Source organism: Nesoenas mayeri (assembly GCF_963082525.1).
Source record: "Nesoenas mayeri genome assembly, chromosome: 4".
In the NCBI taxonomy this organism is placed as follows: domain Eukaryota; kingdom Metazoa; phylum Chordata; class Aves; order Columbiformes; family Columbidae; genus Nesoenas; species Nesoenas mayeri.
Genome location: NC_137540.1, coordinates 19,737,391 through 19,756,033, shown reverse-complemented (window position 1 = coordinate 19,756,033; position 18,643 = coordinate 19,737,391). Strand labels below are relative to the sequence as shown.

The following is an 18,643-nucleotide window of genomic DNA, read 5'->3' as shown; positions in this document are numbered from 1 at the left end:
TAACTTTGAATGCATTTTCTTGTAGAATTTGAAGCACGTGTGTCTTCTGATGTCTAAAAAAGACAAACAGTTTCAATTCAGTCATTTACATTGTGAGAAAAAAGTCAGTGAAAAAGGATTAAACTAGTGGTAGGTTGAAGAATGAGACAAGTCGTAATGTGCCAACACCTAATATTTCTAATAATACTTCCAGTAGTTTGCATATCTTTGTCTCTACTTTAAAGTGTTAAGAATAAGTTGATACTTCTTTTTTTTCCTTCTTCAGTAAGATGCAGTGATAATTCTGCTCTTTTCAGGACAGGGTGTGGGCCAATGTGGGAAAGAGTTTAAACTGTGTTATTGCCATGGTGGACAGACTGCTTGAGAAAGACAACATCAGCAACATTAAAGAAGGTGAAAATGACCCTTCAGCAGCAGATTGCAAGGTGCTGCACACAGGTGGTAAGCAACATTAAAAAAAAAATTGTTTTCTGGAGTAAATGAAAATGGAAAGAGTCACTGAAAAATGAGGTAGAGTCAATAGTATCATTGATGAGAGTGTTGATAGCAAGGTTTTGCACAGTTGTAGCCTTGAATGACAGAAAGCTATTTATTGAATTACAGCTCCATTGTGTGCTCAAAGTGCTTGCCATGCTCAGTTTTTTGTGCTATGATGAAAAGTTTTTCAAACCACGATGTTTTCCTTTGATATTTTACATTTTACTTGAATATACCATTTTAAGAAAAAAAAAAATTGGAGTATGTCTTACCCATAGGAAACTTGGAAGGGAAGGTGAACGTTCTGTTTTGGTGTCATTCTCTTGTAAACCCTTCTACATTTTTCAAGTGAAATACTGATTTTTGTTTTCTGATTTGCTAAAATTAGTTTTTCCTGATATAGTTGTCAATATGTGTCAATACTGAAGGCTAAGTAGAGCAAGTCCATGATATGATGAGAAGAAAACTTTGTCCACAGCTGGTCCTTGCCACTAAATCTTCCAATCTACTATGGCTATTTTTCCTTATTGCTTTTAGAGAAAGGACAGACTTGTCAAGATCTGCCTCATAAGTGTGACAAGAGACTTTCTGATGTGCAAGTGTGTTACAATAGATGAAACAGCTCTTTAGTGATAGAGGTGGGATTCCAAATATAAGGAAATTGAAGCCAATGCTGTGTTACTCTTCAATTGAAAAAACAAAACAAAACACAAAAGTACAACCCCAAGCAAACAAAAAAGACCCACAACTGCTTTATTATATGGAGTTTTGTATAATTTTGTGGGGTTTTAATTGTGTATTTTGTCCTATATTTTTTACGTTTTCCTTTACGTGTGGGGTTTTTTGGTTTTGTTTCGGTTTTTGGTTGTTTTTTTTTGTTGTTGTTGTTGTTTGGGGTTTTTTTTGTTGTTGTTTTTGGTTTTTTTGGTTTTTTTTTTAATGATGTGATTTTATATTGGGGTTTTAACATCATTAGAAATAATTTGTAATTTCTTTCTTACATAACAAGAATTAAAACTGGTTTTTTTCAGCTGTATATCATTTCTGTAGTACTGGAGAGCTTGTGCAACAGATTTTGGTTATAGTATTGATTTTTTTTAATGCAGCTGCAATGTCAGCATTTTTACCAGCATGAGAAATTTGTGCTGGCGTCCTGGAATACTTATTTTCAGCACCAAATGTGCTGGACTTGGTTTTGTATAAATAGTCCTGAGACCAGAGTATTTCTGTTCTGTTTGCTTCTCTGAGTTTCCGTCTACCAGATGAGTATCCCCATAATGTTAGAGAGTTAGATGATATCATCTTTCTTCTCTACTGAATGCTTGCAGGTGCAAAGCATCAACCTAACTTTATACATTTTTCAGCCCTCTTTCATGTAAGAAGGTGCAAATAGTCAACAGTGAGGTTGGTGTAGTTGACAATTTGAAAGCAGCTGTAGAAAGGGAACCCAAGCATACTGATTTTGATTAAAAGAACAAAATTGAATATTTATTCTTGCGCGTGATTCCCTTCTCTTTTCCCTAGTGTTAACAAGCTTTTCGGCTATTATTAGCAGAAATCCAGTATGTCTATTAAAAATGTTTTGCAGGTGAAGTAGTAGTACACTTTCACCCAGACTTCACTGATGTTACTGCAGTGCATTTATGTGTGTCTACATAGACACATACGTACTGTTTTTTACCTGTATTCCAAGTGTCAAGGGTCCTTTCAGTTACAGAACAAAACCAGAGATTTCCCCCTCTCTCCCCAGTCATGAAAAAAGGCATGCTTTAGAATTATTCTTTTTGGATGTTTTCTGACATGCTTAGCAACATGAAAGTGATTTTTCCTTTGCTCTCTTCAATGCCCTGAACATCTCTGCTGTGATTCTGTATAAATGTATTTAACCAGTCTGTTTCAGTCTTTCATTGTAGTTGTAAAAAAGTGTGCTCTTACCTTTGGTTCGGGCTCACAGCCTACACAGGCAAATGAAAGCTTTTAGCTCACAAAACCAAAAAAACCCTTAAAAGTTACTTCAAATACTATGATAAGCACTCATCAAATGGAATGAAAGGTAATAATGATAATTGTAATGGTTAGAAAATGAGAGGTCCTTCATTCAGCTGAAGAGTAGTCTTCTGGAGCTGACAGGCCCAAGGATGGAAAAATTACCAAGTTATGGCACCGAAATAAATTCTTCTCTTCTCCCTCATTTCAGGGCCTTCTCTGTTTCTCTTGAATCAGTACAAGTGTGCCTCTGTGAGAACAAAGTCAGTGCTTCTGTTCAGTTTTGCTGAGGGTTCTGTGACACCCATCACATGGAAGCTGTAGATTTGTGGGGCAGGTTGCTTTGTTTTCATGTTTTGCTTTTTGAGGAAAACATGATTTCCTAATGGTGCTTACATGAGAGTGTCATGCAGTGCCTTTGCCAGCTTATAGGATTGTCAAGATCATGTAGAAATGGAGGCATTTTAATATGTGTTGTAGGTTTGTTTGTTTTTAATAGTACTTACTTGAAAGATAGAGCTTTCTGAAGAACTATCCAGGTGTGTGCCAAAGTTGGTTGCCTAGTGGTTTTCAAAACCATTGCCTTTGGGGCCAGAATTTTTTATGCTTGACTCTGTTGTGAAAGTGTGGGGTTTAAATGTTTGGTTTTTTTCTCTGCATCTCTCAGGTTTTACATGAAGCTCCAAGGATGCACTGTGAAGCACCCATAGAGGCTGAGATTCTAAGTTTAGGATTATAATTTCTGCCTTAATTCTGCACCATTTTATATTTGAATCATGGTTGTATGGTTTCATAACTTTTTCTTAGATATAAAGTCATAGTGTGTTTAGACCCTTAGATACTTTCCTAATATTACAGGATGTTATGCAACATACAATACACAAACATTGCATACATTAAAATTTTGCAGTATCTTGTGATTATATATTATGCCATAATCTGAGTATAACCTATTTCATTAATGCTACAAATGTATGGGCACAGATAGATCTTTAAATCTGAAACTGCTTCAGTGCTGGAGGTGATCCTAAAAGTTGTGTTGCTGTTTGCAAGAAAAATGGTGAATAACCAAGGATTTGACCAAATAATTGAAAAGTACGCATTAGAGTGTGGGGTGAAATGTTTGCTGATATTAGTGGACCTGTCTGTTTTAATACAAAAAAATTGTCTAGCATATAACAATGGAAAAGATATCGAAGAATGTACCACCTGTTAATTTTAGATGGTAGAAAATGTTACGACAGTAATTTGATGTTTGGGGGTAGTAGTATGCTGCTCTAACTATAGATGTTATGTTCAGAGCTTCCCAAGGTAGGTTTATATTTGCAGCTTCAGTATTGGCATTGTGTGATCTTATTATTTTTTTCCCAATGTGCTCATATTTATTGTGTGGAACCTTTGTAGTCAGAAATATTGGTGGCATCTTTTGCCGGTACTTACCTTTCAACATGAATTATACCTTTCTTAGTCTAACTTTTCATGCAGTCTGACCTTTGAGTGTATTCTTAAGACTGAATTTGAGTTATCAGTTACCAAGGTAACATGCTATGGTTTCATCAGTTGCAGGATTATGATTTCTCTGCAGGATAAATCAGGAAGAGTAGATGGATTTTAAAGGAGAGGGATTTTCTTATTCTTTTAGCTCTAGACTGGTTTGCCTTGGAGGAATTACTTGACAGCATTAAATTCTTTTCATTTTTGCTTTTTCATTTTCCATGGGAGTCAGAATGTGAAAGCCTGTCCTGCAGAATTAGAGGTGCCAGTGAAACACAGTAGTTTTCTCTTTCACTTACATGGCCCTTGACAGATCTGTGTGTTTAGCTGTGCTGCAAAAGAGGCTGTTGTTTCTCACTGCTCCTTGTACCACCCCATCAGAACCACCGCCCAGCCATTCCTCCACTGGCTCTGCTTGCGTGAGTACTCCCTAATTTGCTACATAAAAAATCCACCACGTTATCTGAAACACTTAAACTGGCAGTCTGAAGGCACCTGAATTTTGCCTGAAGTGAATTATGGAATCATAAGCTTTGCTGCTGGGCAGATGAATTGGCCAAGGGTAACCTCAGCATAGATAACAAAGAGCACCTAGGGAACAGTGCCATGTTTCCTAGCTGGAATGAAGGAAAACACGTCCATACACACAACACTACTAGCATATATGGGTTAATTTTTCGTTAGTAACCTGATGAGAACTGTCTAAATCTAGATTAAACCTTTCTGTATTTCAGTGCCCTAGGGATGAGCATGGCATCCTTTCAGACATCCCTCCCAATGCAGTTGCTGGTAGAAATGTGAAATAAAACTGCATGCTGGTTTTGTTTGCATCTTCAATAGAAGAGCTTTTACTGTAAATTATCACTTAGTGAAGAAGATGAAATATTCTCCCTTGGTCTGTATTCCCTTGAGTAGCAGCCTTTTTTTAATCTCAGAAAACAGAAATACTTCTGGAATACTTTATCTTCCCTTCCTTTTCCTCACATTTTACATTTTTCTTTCCTGTTCTTATTTCTGCACTTATTTTTTTTTCTTTTCCCTCTGTTTTGTATGATCCTTCTCTTTTTGATAGGGTCATTAACTGGGCTATATGTAGCCCAGCAAATAGAGAATAGCTATTGATAGAAACTTAAAAATGTGTAAGGGATAAGAGGACTATTTAACCCAGTCAACAGACTATTTTTATAATGAGGCATCAGAATATTTGGTTGCACAATGCTTCTAGAGCAAGGTTTATCCATTACTCCCATGTTTTGAGTATATTAGATTTGCATTAGGTTTATGTCTCTTGTTGCTATCTCTTTCTTTTTCTGTTATCATTGTGACTAAAGCTGCTGAGGCACCTGTGTATGCATGATTAGATGGTTTCTGTGTTCACTGTTAATCTGTGTGACAGCACAGAAAATCTCAGATGATTACAATGGAACAGTAAATCCCCAAAATTCAAAGTTGTTCCTCAAGACACCAAAATCGTGCAAAGTAGCCTGCTATTATGTTAACTGCAGAAATACCAGGAAGTCTTAGGCAGGTTTTTGGTGTTCCTGTGAGAAGTGCTGCAGAATTATGAGGATAAAAACTCATCCTCTCTCACAGAGCTGAGCCCTCATCCTGGACTTAATGTGAGCTCCAAGAGCTGAGTGGCAAGATGAGGTAGGAAACTGACCTTTTTATGGTGCTAAGTGGAATATATGAGCTCTAGTAAGTAAGTTTTTAAACCTCTCTTTATTTAAAAAAAAAAAAAAAAAAAAGAATATTTTTTTCCTGGGTGAGTGAATTCAGACTCTGTGGTTAATGATTCCATGCTGTTGTTGAGGAGTTTACTGCTGTTTTGGGTTGGTTAGTTATTTTTACTTGCCTTTTTCTTTAAAACAGAGTTTGTCTAACCTTCAATTTGTGATGTCAAGACAGCTCATTTATGTTGTTTGACCTCTGTTAATTCAGTCCTACAATGGATTATTTGTATGTTCGGGTACTAAGGGAATAAGTGATTAAGTACAGTACAAAGTTAAGCTGTGAGTAGCTGCTGTGACATTAATTACCATATGTCTGTAGGACCCTCTGTTCCTTTAAGAGTATGATGCTCTGCTTTCTTCTGCTTTTAATTCCCTGTTTAGATTTTAACTTCTTACCATTTAAATTTTGAGGTGACTTGAAGCCGCCAAAATTTCCACTGATTTTGAGGTGGTGCGGACAGCAGTGACAGAATAGGCTTTTTTTCCTTTGTGGACAGCGCAAAAGGAGATACAAGTGCTATTGCAAAGCCCCAGGGCTTCTCCTGTTTGATTGCCAGCACATTTTAATAAGCACTTCTACGGGCCTGATTTTGAAAAGAGCAGGAGCTTGCTTTCTGCCAAACTTCATCAAATTTAGTGTGCAGTTTGACATATTGCGACTTGAATATTAACATGTAGAAATGACTAGTTGGGTGCTAGGCAGGTCATTGGCCTATGCAGACATGTTGATTAAGAGAAAATGGGACTGAAGGGTTTTTTCCAGCATCCAAAGGGCAAATCATGTCAGAAACTGAACTTTCACAACTCTCCGTTAGCAGGGGAAGTGGAGCATTTTACTGGGTGCTTGTGCCGCGCAGACGTTTTTGTTTTAGTCTCACACTAACTGCATAGTGGTGATATTACTTCTTTTGATTTCATCCTTCCATTTCCTATTTTAATGTGTTTGGCTTTTATGCCTTGTTTTAGTTGCCTTTCCAAAGGCTGACTACTAGCATGATTTTTTTACATTGAGTTTCCTTGCTTTGACTCTTCAGTTTGGATGCTAAATATTCCAAACAGGACAGGCTGCTCTTGTCATTTTAGCAACCTGACAGTCATCCTGTAGTCATCGTGTTATGGTTTTGCTCCTTACGTCTTTTTCAAGATGTTTACTCGTTCAGCTAATTATTCTGTCTTTTTCAAAAGAGTTTCCATTGTGGTGAGGAGGCAAATCTTGCCATTTTAACTTAAATTTGACACTTGAAGCATCAACGTGTGTGTAAGTCCTTAAACATGTTGAACACAAAAGCAATAATTTGTTCTGTTCCCTTCTCCAAGTGATTCTACAAAGTTCTCATCAGTCTCTGCAGGAGCAGAGGTCTGAACCATGGTTGGCTTATTGGCATCTTCTGCACAGCAACAAGCGCTGCTGAGCTGGCTGCCTGTTTTCTCATGAAGGAGGAGTGGTAGGGCATTTGCATCTCTCCCAAACTCTTTTGGATGTGTAAGCAGTGACTTGGAACCAAGTAGGTTCCTCGCATGTCAGCAGTGTTGTGGCAAGATAGATAAGGATAATCTAAACCTGAATAGAGACCAGGATTTTAAAGCTCCCTTTACAAATAATATCTCTGTACGAGTTTTATTGATATTGCTTATTTATCCCTTGCATAGAAGACTATTTTCCAAATTCTCCTGAACTTCTAAGCTTCAAAATATAGTGCTGTTTTTTGGTTTTTTTTTTTTTTCATAAACTTCAGTTTCATGGTACTTCTCAGTTTCAAGGAGTGACTTAGAAAGGGTGTTATTTGCTGTACGTGCTTTTGATAGATATTTGAAGCTTTGAGCATTGTTAGTGCATGACCCTGGTTTATATTCATGCTGCAGTATTTGCAACAAGATATCCTGCATAACAAGTGACATATGGCAATTTTAACAGACTAAAGACTGAGCAGCTGTATAGATCTTTTTTTTCCTAGAGTTGTCCATTTTGAGACCTCAGTCTGTGATACAGCTCCTATTTTGATCTTAACACATTAGACTTGCTTTAAAATAAAAGGACAAACGTAGGAATATACTAGTCGGTTCATAAATATTGTGTTTTCAGGAAAGAATGCAAGTCCTCTTTTAGATTTGCAAACTAGCTCCACCTTCTGGGTATTGGACATCCTTACTAATAGCAAACAAGAATCTTCAGTGTAAGCAAGGAGCAGATGATTGTTATGGATAACTTAATCACATGAGGATATAGTTTTATTTTCTTTTCTTTTGGCAAGTACAATTCTATTTATATTTTATAATAAAATAATTAATCTTTCCTTAGTCATTAGATTTTCCTACAAATTTTTAGTATTTTCTACAAAGCAAAATACATATGTAAGTAAAGCTCTGTATTCTTTTGGACATTAAATACTCAGTAGGATTTATTTTCGATATATTTAGCATAAATGTCATTTAATGGAAAAATGGCCTAGAGAATTTCAAATCTTTTAATTCCTTCTTAATGCAACTATTACTGACAAAAAATACTTATGTTGATAAGTTAGTATTCCAAACATGTAGTCTCCCTCAAAATTCTTGTGAGAAAATGATCTTGAAGCTTCTGCAAGATATGTGCAAAATAATTTGGAAAATCGTAATAGAAGGTAGTTATCAGTTGTTTACTGCCAGCCTGGAAGGATGCATGAAGTCGGATTCACTTACATTTGTTCTGGGTCCAGTATTATTCAATATTTTCGTTACTGACTTGGCTTATGAAATATGGATGATGCTTATAAAATTTGCAGGTGCTTAAAGCTGGGAGAGGCTTTAAGCACGGTGGGAGCAGGATTAGAGTGGATCTGGATGCGATGGAGCACAGAAATATCAGGATGCAGTTCAGTAAGGACAAACACAAAGTTCTGTTCCTGAAGAAGCAGAAATACACAGTGCGATTTGACTGATTACGTGGCAAGTCAGTAGAAAAAGATCTTGTGGCCAATATGTGACTCCCTTTTTTATAACAGAGTGTCAGTAAAGCTCTTTAGCCCTCTCCACATAACATGAAGTTGTAACAGCGGGTTCACGAAGTGTGGCTAGTTCTAGGAATTCAGCTTTTTCTCTCTTGGCCTGGCTGTCAGTGTACTTGTAAGATCCTTGGCTGTGTCTGCATCCAGCTCTGCTTTCCCATGCAAATGGAACAGGTGTCTGTGAGCTGTACCTTCAGGTCTACTTTAAAGCGGCCAGGTGTGATCTTCTTCATTAATTGGTCAAGTCAAAAGCAAACAACAAACTCTATGCTTAGCACATACAGCCCTGTTCACTGGTTTAGCATGCATTACATCTTCTCATTCTGCTGCAGTTTCTTTCCTTGCCATATATTTATTGATTAATTTAATAAATTACTATAATTCAAGACTAGAAGGGAGAATTTAGGTTGCCTGGTCTGTCTAGTCTGACTTCCAGCATGACACACCTTGCTGTCTACCTTATTTCTAAATTGGACTGTGTATCACAACAGCCTTTGGCCTTTGGTGGTTCTTTTACTTTTATTCCCTAGAATAAACACCCCAATTAGTACTTGTTATTTTCTCCTCATGAGAAGGGGAAATCGAGTTGCTGCTCAGCCTTTTTCGTAGGCTTAGAGAGATTAAACTCTAAATCTTGGTAGCTCTCCTCTGCAAGCTCTTCATGTTTTTCAGCAATCTCTTTAGAACGTGTACACTGTGCCTTGGCACACGGTGTTTTAGTTCTCTCTTAGTCAATGACGTGTATAAAATCACCTCATTTTGCTGGAGCATGAAACTGGGGATGGCTTCTGTTCTGTTTTGTTCGTGATGGCTCTAACTTCATAACTGCTGTTTTCCAGGAGAAGGTTCTGTAGTCTGTATTACTCTCACTTAAATATGTATGACTGTGTTAAAACACACTTTGTCTGACCACAAAGATAGTGTTTGCAAGGAAACCCAGGTTGTTCTGTGACTGTTCTGTCCTTGTTCCTGGTTCCTCCTTCCCGTGCCTGATTTTTTTTTGCGGTTTGTCCTGGCTTGGAAAGTTCCCTCCAATTTTTTCAGCTATAATTTTAATCATTTCCATATTTTTCTGGAGCATAGCCAAATTGACTTTGCAAGGGGTAGCTATGTCTTCCTGCATAAAGAACTTCTGCAGTGCTAATGAGTCTTTCGTTAGCCTGACTCAGAATGTTACCTGAAAAAAAACGTGGTAATTACAATTCAAATGGAACAGATTTTAATTATCATTGATTTTTAATTACACTAATCTTCAGGAAATATGAGTTAGCAATGGACTATATTAAGTCAGTTACACTCCCTGTTTTTACATAGATTGTTCTGGAGTGTTGATTTCCCTTTCATTTTAAACTATAACAATGAAGCTGAGATGTAGATTCTGAAGGAAAGTGATTTTTTTTGTTTGCTTGGTTTTTTTTTAATTTACTCAACTTAAAGGGGTAGGCAAAACCATATGCAACTACAATGCAGGTCTGATTTTATTAAATACTTAAAAATTTAGGAACAGCTTGGGTAATTGGGTAAGTTTGAGTAAGCTATTCTGATTTTTCTTCATTCCTAGTTGTCACTTTGATTCGTTTGTAATCTATTAAAGAGTCTAGTTTTTCAAACACTTCCAGCCTGTTTTTCTGATATTCCTAACATATGTTTTAACCAAGCAAAACATATTACAAAATAGTTCTAAATCTCTCTGCTCAAAATAGCTAAAAAAAAAAAAAAAAAGTTTATCTCTAAATATTTAAAGAGAACAATATAGAGAGAAGCTAAAAAAGAGAAAAGAATGTGAACTGAAGGTTGTTATTTTTCCAGCCTATACATTAAACAGATTATATTATTCCAGATGTCTATTTATTCTTCTGTTTTGTCTTTCAGCACCCACTTTTTCTCAAATATAGGCTCCTGTCCCCTTTTTTTTGATGGTGTTTCATTTGCCTAGAGAGCAAGTCATCAGCTCTGGAAAGAACCTGCATCCCCACTGTATGACTCATTTCGTTCTGAAGGAATTTTCACATGTATCCCTGCATGCTCTGTTTATGATACTTGAATTCTAGTTTTACAGAGAAGTTGGGTCTGTTCAAAAGTCATTGTTTCAGGATATAGTTAGATTCAGGCCAAGGACTTAGCTCTATGGGTTAAGCTGGAGTTCTGTCTCTGAGCAAATTCTCCAGTGGTATTTGCTGTACCATAATTGTTAGGGTGGAGCTGCAGGGTCTGTTTAAAGTGTAGGATGATCTGTGCAGGCACTGCAGCCCTCTTTCCATCCTGACAGGGGTTTTTACTGCACGTTTTCTCTTTTGAATCAGATGACCTGTCTTGTTGTAGGTGACTGGTATGAGCAGCTGTATCCCCTGGTGATCACGCTGAAGGACTGCATGGGAGAGGTGGTGACCAGGGCAAAGCAATCGATGGCGTTTGTTCTGCTCCAGGAACTGGCCTGCGGTTTGCCACAATGTTTGATGCTGACCCTAAGAAGAGACATCGTCTTCAGCCAAGCAGTAGGTTGTCTTGTGTCACTTATCTCCTACTGTTGCTGTGTCTAAGCATCCTGTTCATGCCACTGTTTGTGTTTTGGCTTTTGTTCTTTTTTCTTTTTCCAATTTAACACAACTTTTTCATGTATTTTCCACTACATCCATTTAAATAGTTTATAATGTGATAGAGAAATGAATAATAAATGGAATTCTATAGTAACTTTATCACTGAGTGAGAGAAGTAGGTCTGCAATGAACTGGATTAGGTTACCTAATCTCCCCCATTTGCACAAAGAAGGATCTATGAAGCTATTTTTAGTCTTCCTAGATTATATGTCAATATCCTCACCCCTAGGTGGAAGTTCTCAAGTCTAACTGTGAATATTCCTTGCTGCTATTCCAGCTAGGTATTTTTTCCCCTGATCATTTTGCAAATGAAGAACAGGTTATTTGTTTCCAGTTTTTAGCAGTATTCCATGTGTTTGAAGACCATTAGCATGTCTCTTCTTTGTCTTGTCTTGGTAAATAACTGAAGCTCTTCTGACCTCCTCCTGTAGATCACATTTTCCAGATTTTTTTCTAAATGATTTGCCTAATTTCTCCCTTAAAATATGTTTTTCCTAACAAAGTTATTGAGTTAGGGTGCAACTGCCAAGGAGATTTGGTTGCATTAGGTGCCTAACTGCTTTCAAATCCATCATAATTCACAGCTTTTTGTGTTTGTAGCCTGCCAGTGGAGATTCTGGTCTTGCTCACGTCAATGTTAATAACACACAGCCCCACAAAACAAATGAAGCTTCTCTAATGCAAAATAGGGGATACTTTGCTGCGTTTTACAGCAAAAAAACGCCTCAATCATATATGAAATTATGTATGTGGTCACTAAATGGAAATATCTATGCTGGTTTCTCAAATACCTAAGTATTATTTTTGTTGTGTATAATGATCGCAATCATCATTTTAACAGTCCATCTGTTAATTTCTCATTTTTTCATTGTCTTTATAGCTCGCTGGATTGGTCTGTGGGTTTATAATAAAATTGCACACAGGTTTACATGATCAAGGCTTTTTACAACAGCTTCATACTGTTGGATTGCTTGTGCAATATGAAGGACTCCTTAGCACATATAGTAAGTATTGTTCTTGGACAAAGTTCCTTATGCATCCAGGCAAGAAGTTTACGTAGGAGATTCTTATTTTAACCTCTGTTCTGCTTCTAGTAATTTGGCTTATTGAATCAACAAATATTATCCTTGGGAGACAGTAGGCTTGCATATAATAGCATGGATGAACGCATAGATACGATGTTGTCAATTCTGCATCAAAAATTATTCATTTTATTCTCAATTCCTAAGAGGACAATAGCTGCTAATTATTCCATGTGAAGTGCTGAAATACATTGTCTTAAATACAGGAGACTCCTTCCTCAGTACAGCTAGTGAAACTTTTGGTTTTAATAAAAACTATCTCAATTTGTATAGGCATTTGGCCTGACTCAAAATAATAGGTTTATAGAGCTAACCCAAACAGCAGATTTGAATAGTTAACAACTCTATCAGCCTCTGCCCTGACCATGCCAGTATTGGTGATAGCTTGAAACCTGTTTAATTCCTAACTTGTTACAGGCGCAATCATTTGATAGGTATTTAAAAGGACATTTGGAGGGAGAAACTGCCATATGTTTCAAAATGCTTTTGAACTAGATGTATTGGAATCCTTCCACAAATCAGAGATTTTGATCGAAGTAGTGGGATTTAGCATTTGTGCAGCTCTTTAGTGAGCAGTCCTCACTTGGAGATTGCTGTCAGACTGCCTTTTGCATGCTACTCATTATTCTCTAAACCTTTGTCCTCCATCAGCAGGGCAGTCCTTAAAAACGCTTTCAGAACAGACAAAAATGGCTTTTCTGGGGTTATTCTATGCACATACAGAGCTGGCTGATTTTCACAGGTGCTTAATACTCATAGTTATCATTTAGGCCACAGAGAATTGCCAGCAGTTCTAAAAAATCAGTCTGCTTTTATGTAGGTTACTTTAATGTGGATTTAGGGCTGTGATTTTGAGATGCACAGACTGGAAAATATAATCCCCATATTGCTTTATTATAACCTATTCAGTGACTGATCTGTCTACTCTGTTAATAACCTCTGTAATCTTTCCACACAGGTGAAGAAGCAGGGATGCTAGAAGACATGGCTGTGGGAATTTCAGATTTGCAGAAAGTAATGTTTAAAATCATTGAAGCCAAATCAGAAGACTTTTTGCCTATTATAACTGGAAGGCGGTAAGAACTTTGGTTCCTGGAGCCCATGGCATGTAATTTTAACGTGTAGCATGTGAAAAACAGACAACGGTTTTCTTGTTGCCAAGTTCTATTCTGTGGAAAGTGTGGTAGTTTTACTTTTCATGAGGTGAATGGAGATGTAATGAGGTAGTAGGGATTTGTAAAGCTAGTAGTGATATGTGCTCGGGGTTACTTTCCTGGTGAAAAGCTGAAAGTTCCAAGTATTAATACAAATAAATCAAAATAATGTCTGGGTTGTGCAGAGTTTCTCTTTCATTTTTCGTATGTAGATACTGAATCAAAAAGAAGCAAAAAGGTCAACATTTTTTGTGACTGAAGAAACCTTATTTTTGAGGTGTTGATAACTTGTATTTTGGTGTGACAATTGAAACCAGCTTTTAAGGGTTAGGCCTTGATTGTCTGAAGATGGAAGCTGAAAAGCTCAGGTGCCAAAACTTAGTGGTCACTTTTGAAAAATAAAGCCTATCTTAGTTGCAGAAGATCTCACTGGCCATATGAATCCTTGCATAAAGCTACTAATACATTATGCATCACACTTAAATACTGCTGAATATCAGGAGATAAACTGAAATACTTCATTAATTGTGGCTATAAGATGGTTAACAAAATTGTTACACACGAGGAATGGGGTTTTCAACTTCATTATTATTCTAGTCTGAAGGTCTAAATGTGTTTACTTTTTCAGAAATCACTTCCTTAATAGTATCATTATTCTTAAGAAGACTTTAAATTAAATTCAGCTAAAAGCAGCAACTTTTAGAAAAGATATGTTTTCTCTGAAGGGGGCTTTTACCACTGATTTACTTAATTATTCGGGATGATTCACTTTCATCCTATGGGCCTTCCGAGAAGGGATTGAAATAAATAGCAGGAAGGCCAGAGTATGATAGGCAACACATTGGGAATAATTAGAACTAATTATGGTGTATAGATAAAACAGAAGAAATAGGTCCTTTGTAAATCACAGCAGTCAAAAAATCTTAAAATCTCCAGCAGTTACATTGACTGGCTTGCTGCCATCACTGCGGTGCTCGGAACTGTCGTGCTATGAGGTCCTGGGCTTGAAAGAGACTCGAGCTTTAAGCTGCCTCAGGCATTTTGGATTGATGGAGTAGTCCGTCTTTAGGAAGAGGAGTTACTGCCTATGGTTGCTGTACTGTACTCACTGGCAGGTATTCACTGAATGGAATCGGTATCAGACAAGCAAAGAAATAAATAAAAAGATCTTTAAGGCGTACATGGAAGAGCCCAATTCATGTTTAGAGCTGTGATGACAGCTCCTATCAGATAGTATTGGTAGTCACCCTTAAAGAGAAGACAGTGGGAGAATTAGTTATTTTCTTATTAATGTTTAAAAATCCCGCAATTTTTATAGCGGGATTTTTTATATGATGTGGCTTGATAAAATGAGACTTAAATACTATAGAAATGCAAGACATAAAATTAAGCTACAAATTCTTATCTTGCAGAGTCAGAGTATTCACTTCGAATTGTTTTTCTAGGGAAGTGCTTAAGACTGAGATTCTATGTACAGGAACAAATGAATCCAAAGAGCGTGGTATTGCCTAGCCGTGGGCTCACCTGCTCATGTGGGTGGCTGACCCTGAGCATCCAGTGAAATGAAGTTCTCTTCAGGCACTCATATTCTTTTCTAATAGGCAAAAGTAGCTAATGCTTACTTTTATAAAATCCTTTGGTAGAATGTATTTGGTTGTGCATATGAACTTTGAGGCAACACAGGGTTTGGTACCAACACAGGCCATGATCAGACTGGCACAGCCATGCTGAAGGGATCTAAGAAGCTGAAAGCTGAGCTGGGCAAAGCGCCTTCCAGCCGAGATGCAGTGACTGACCATGGGTGCATTTTTTTTTTTCTGTTACAAAGCAAATTATTTGTTTGTGTTTATTGCAATGAATGAAGAGTGTGTAATATCAGCCAGCTGCAAGTAGCTGTAGTCCATGGCCTGCAGTTGTGTGAGAGTAATTATTAGAAGCTTTCTAATGGGACTGCAAGTGTTTGTCATCTTCATATGTGCTAATAAAAATATTAGAAAAGAAGGCAAACAAAGACACATTCCTTAAGCAGGCATGTTTTAGTGAAATAATATACATTTAAATATCTAACATCTAAATTTATACAATTTGTTCTGAAAGAGGTGACGATTTGTTGTTTAGTCTCTTAAACATACTGGATTTCTCCACCCTATTTTCCTGAGAGATCTTTAAATGTTGAAAGTTATGTACTGATTTTTCCTTCTCATTGGAAAATGTAGTAGCCACCTTATCCATCTCATGCCAAAATCACCTGGTATCTCTCCACTGAGTCTAGCCATAAAAGAGATAAACTACATGGTGATAAAATTTACTGCTTGTATTCTTGTTTCTTACTTAAGTAGAAGCATAGAACCTGAGAGGTTTTTGTTAAATTAATATCAAACAAATCCTCCAGATTTCAGTGTTTTGAATTCTTTGAATACTTCTAGTCTGCTCTTTTTAAATTAGACTAATTGCTTCAATAACAGTTAGGAGGCTAGTAAAACTGAAGTTAGCAGCATGCTGTTGTTTCTGTCGTGGTGTCAGGCATCAGTCCTCAAAGACAGGTGAAATTCAGTTTGAGGGTTCCTCAAGATCAGAATTTGGAGTGATAGCCAAAGTAACATGTTTTTCATCAAGTCAGACCAAACACGACCATAAAAGCAGAACCGCTATGTATCACACCCCTTCTCCTAAAGTAGCATTTGTCTTTTTGTAATGTGCCTTCGATTATTATTTTCACAGAGTCAATGTTGTTACAGTGGTGCTTTATATCCTCAGGGGGAAATCCAGCTACTGAAGAAAATGGGAGTTTTACTCTGTTTTTTTGTGGAAGGTTTTTGCTCTATAAGGCCACATTACATTTAAAGTGGATACAGGGTCAGGTTTTGGCTTCTGAAAGGCAGTTGTTTTTGTAACTCAGCAAGATACATTTTAAGATTTGAGGTGTTATCAGTGATACTTCCATAGTAGAAGACTTATTTACTGCTTTCATCTTTAGTCCTATTTTCACTTCAGTAAAGAATTCCGTATCAAGAGTGTAGGATTATATATACATGCCTTTTTCAATATAGCTTCATTATTCTCTTAAAAAAAAAAGCAAGCTAAATTGTCCCATTTTATGATTCAATACAATTAAGGGAAGAAGGGGGAACCTGATAAGTCTGCATTTTCTCGATAATTAGGTAAGGCCAATCGATAATCCCATCATAAGGGAAAATAAGTTTCCCTTTTACTTTTCCATAGTGAACATTACATTATAGAAGTCCAGCTTCCAGCAAAGATGTTTGAGTCGCTGCCGCAAGAGATTAAAGAAGGAAAGCTGCTTCGCATGTATCCAGTACTCTTCAATGTTGGAATCAATGAACAGCAAACGCTTGCAGAGAGGTAAGAAAAAAATGTTTAATTTTCTATCCAAGTATGCCATGTTAGTACACGATATCTCTCAGGATTAAGAAGAAATCAGTTTTGTTATTTGCTCTTGGAGCTCCTCATGTTGACATGGTGCATTTAAAAAAGTATTAAAAGAAATAAGCACAAGCCATGAAGCATTGCCAAATAATTGAAAAGTCCAAGTGAAGATATGACCACATGCAGGACTTTATTTCACAAAGTCAACACCAAGTTTCCCTTGGATACAGATCTAAAATGAATTTTTATTTTACAGATGTAGAAGTTTGTTCGTGTACTTTGGCCTTCTCAGACAGTATTGTCTAAAAGGCTGGGGTTCAAGATGCTGGATAAGTCATAAGCTAGAAAGAGGTCATTTTTCTCAGCTTTTTACGGCTTTTTTCTGAGGTTGAGAAGTGGTAGTTATTAATAGGTAACATGTTTGTAGAAACATGAAGGTTTATGTTAAAATTCTGTTGTGTTAATACTATTCCTCTGAAAAGAATGCTGGAAACTAATTGATTAGTACAGTATTAGTCAAAGTCTCGCCAACTTATTAATTTTCTCCCCCAAGATAAGAGTATCTGTCAGTCATATTAAATTACCAAGTTTGTACACTGCTAAAACTGCAAGGTGATCAACAATAAGACAGCTATACGTTTTGTTGTGGGTTTTGTTTGGTTTGGGATTTTTTTGTGTGTGTTATTATGTTGTTTGAGGTTTGTGTATTTGTTTGGTTTTTACTGCATCCAAGAGACAGATTACTTATCTTTAGATTGCATTCAGTACAAACTCAAGACCAAAAGCAATCTAAGGGTAGGGGGGGAAATGGAGGGAGACAGTGAAAAACCATTAACCTGGATGATAGACAAAAAGTTAAATGCAACAGGAGTTTTACGTCCTGCTCTTTGTAGACAGCGAAGTAAAAGGAATCTTTTAGGGAAGACTCCTAAGGAATGACATTCAGGTAACTTTGTGGATGTTTATGGGAGTCTTCTCCAAACTGTGGTGATGGGGGAGAAAATTTAGGTAGAAAATGGAAATGGGAGACATAGATTAAATCAGAAGACAGTAAAAACTGGCGTTTTAGTAGTGAGAGAGTAGTTGGTTACACAACTTGAAACCTACTTGAAAACAAAAATAACTTATTCTTGATGCCATAAAGAAGGGAAAGTGATGCTATGAGAGGAGTAACATGGCCAAAGTGATAGCATACAAGACCAACAAAATCAGCTGTGGATTGGACACTTTACAATTTCCAAGATCAGAGAAGAGGAGTTTGCAGTAATGCAGAAACAAGTTTGCAAGAGCTTTCATGGGGAGGATAGAGAGGAAGGACTGAATGTTACAAATGTCCTGAAGAAAGATTTGATGCAATTTAGAAAGAGCCTGGATATGTGGGGACTTGTAGAGGAGCCAGTGTGAAAAGACATCTGACTTGCAGGGGGAGTGGCAGGAAGAATGGCAGCCTTGTTCACAATTATGATTTTACTGTGCACAAAGAAAGCAATAAATGAAAGAAAAATCTATAAATATAGATATAATTATTTATATATATATCTCTCAAGCAAATCAAGTTGGATTATTCCATGCAGAAACGCCTTTTCTGCATGCACTTCCAGATGTAAACATAAGACTTCCTTCAAATTATTGCTTAACTCCTAGACCTGCACATTTGTCTTTGAGATTGGAAACACTGCACATGCTTTTTGGCAAGAAGTATTTTTGGTGGGAAAATGAACATGAGAATAGAAAGAAAGTTTTGTGATA

The 18,643-nt window shown here is 36.9% G+C and overlaps 1 protein-coding gene across 2 annotated transcripts in view; it reads left to right on the top strand.

Moving 5' to 3' along the window:
- Positions 1-18,643, top strand: part of INPP4B (inositol polyphosphate-4-phosphatase type II B) — a gene marked incomplete at its 3' end in the record, with an annotated part of 269,087 nt that overhangs the window by 211,766 nt on the left and 38,678 nt on the right. Inside the window, exons 17-21 of one of the 2 annotated variants that reach the window (XM_080343115.1) lie at positions 297-425; positions 10,978-11,169; positions 12,152-12,275; positions 13,312-13,429; positions 16,730-16,870. In XM_080343115.1, coding sequence (XP_080199241.1) covers positions 297-425; positions 10,978-11,169; positions 12,152-12,275; positions 13,312-13,429; positions 16,730-16,870 — 704 coding nt within the window. Of the gene's footprint in view, positions 1-296; positions 442-10,977; positions 11,170-12,151; positions 12,276-13,311; positions 13,430-16,729; positions 16,871-18,643 lie in introns of both variants that reach the window. The other variant, XM_080343114.1, reaches the window with a different exon arrangement.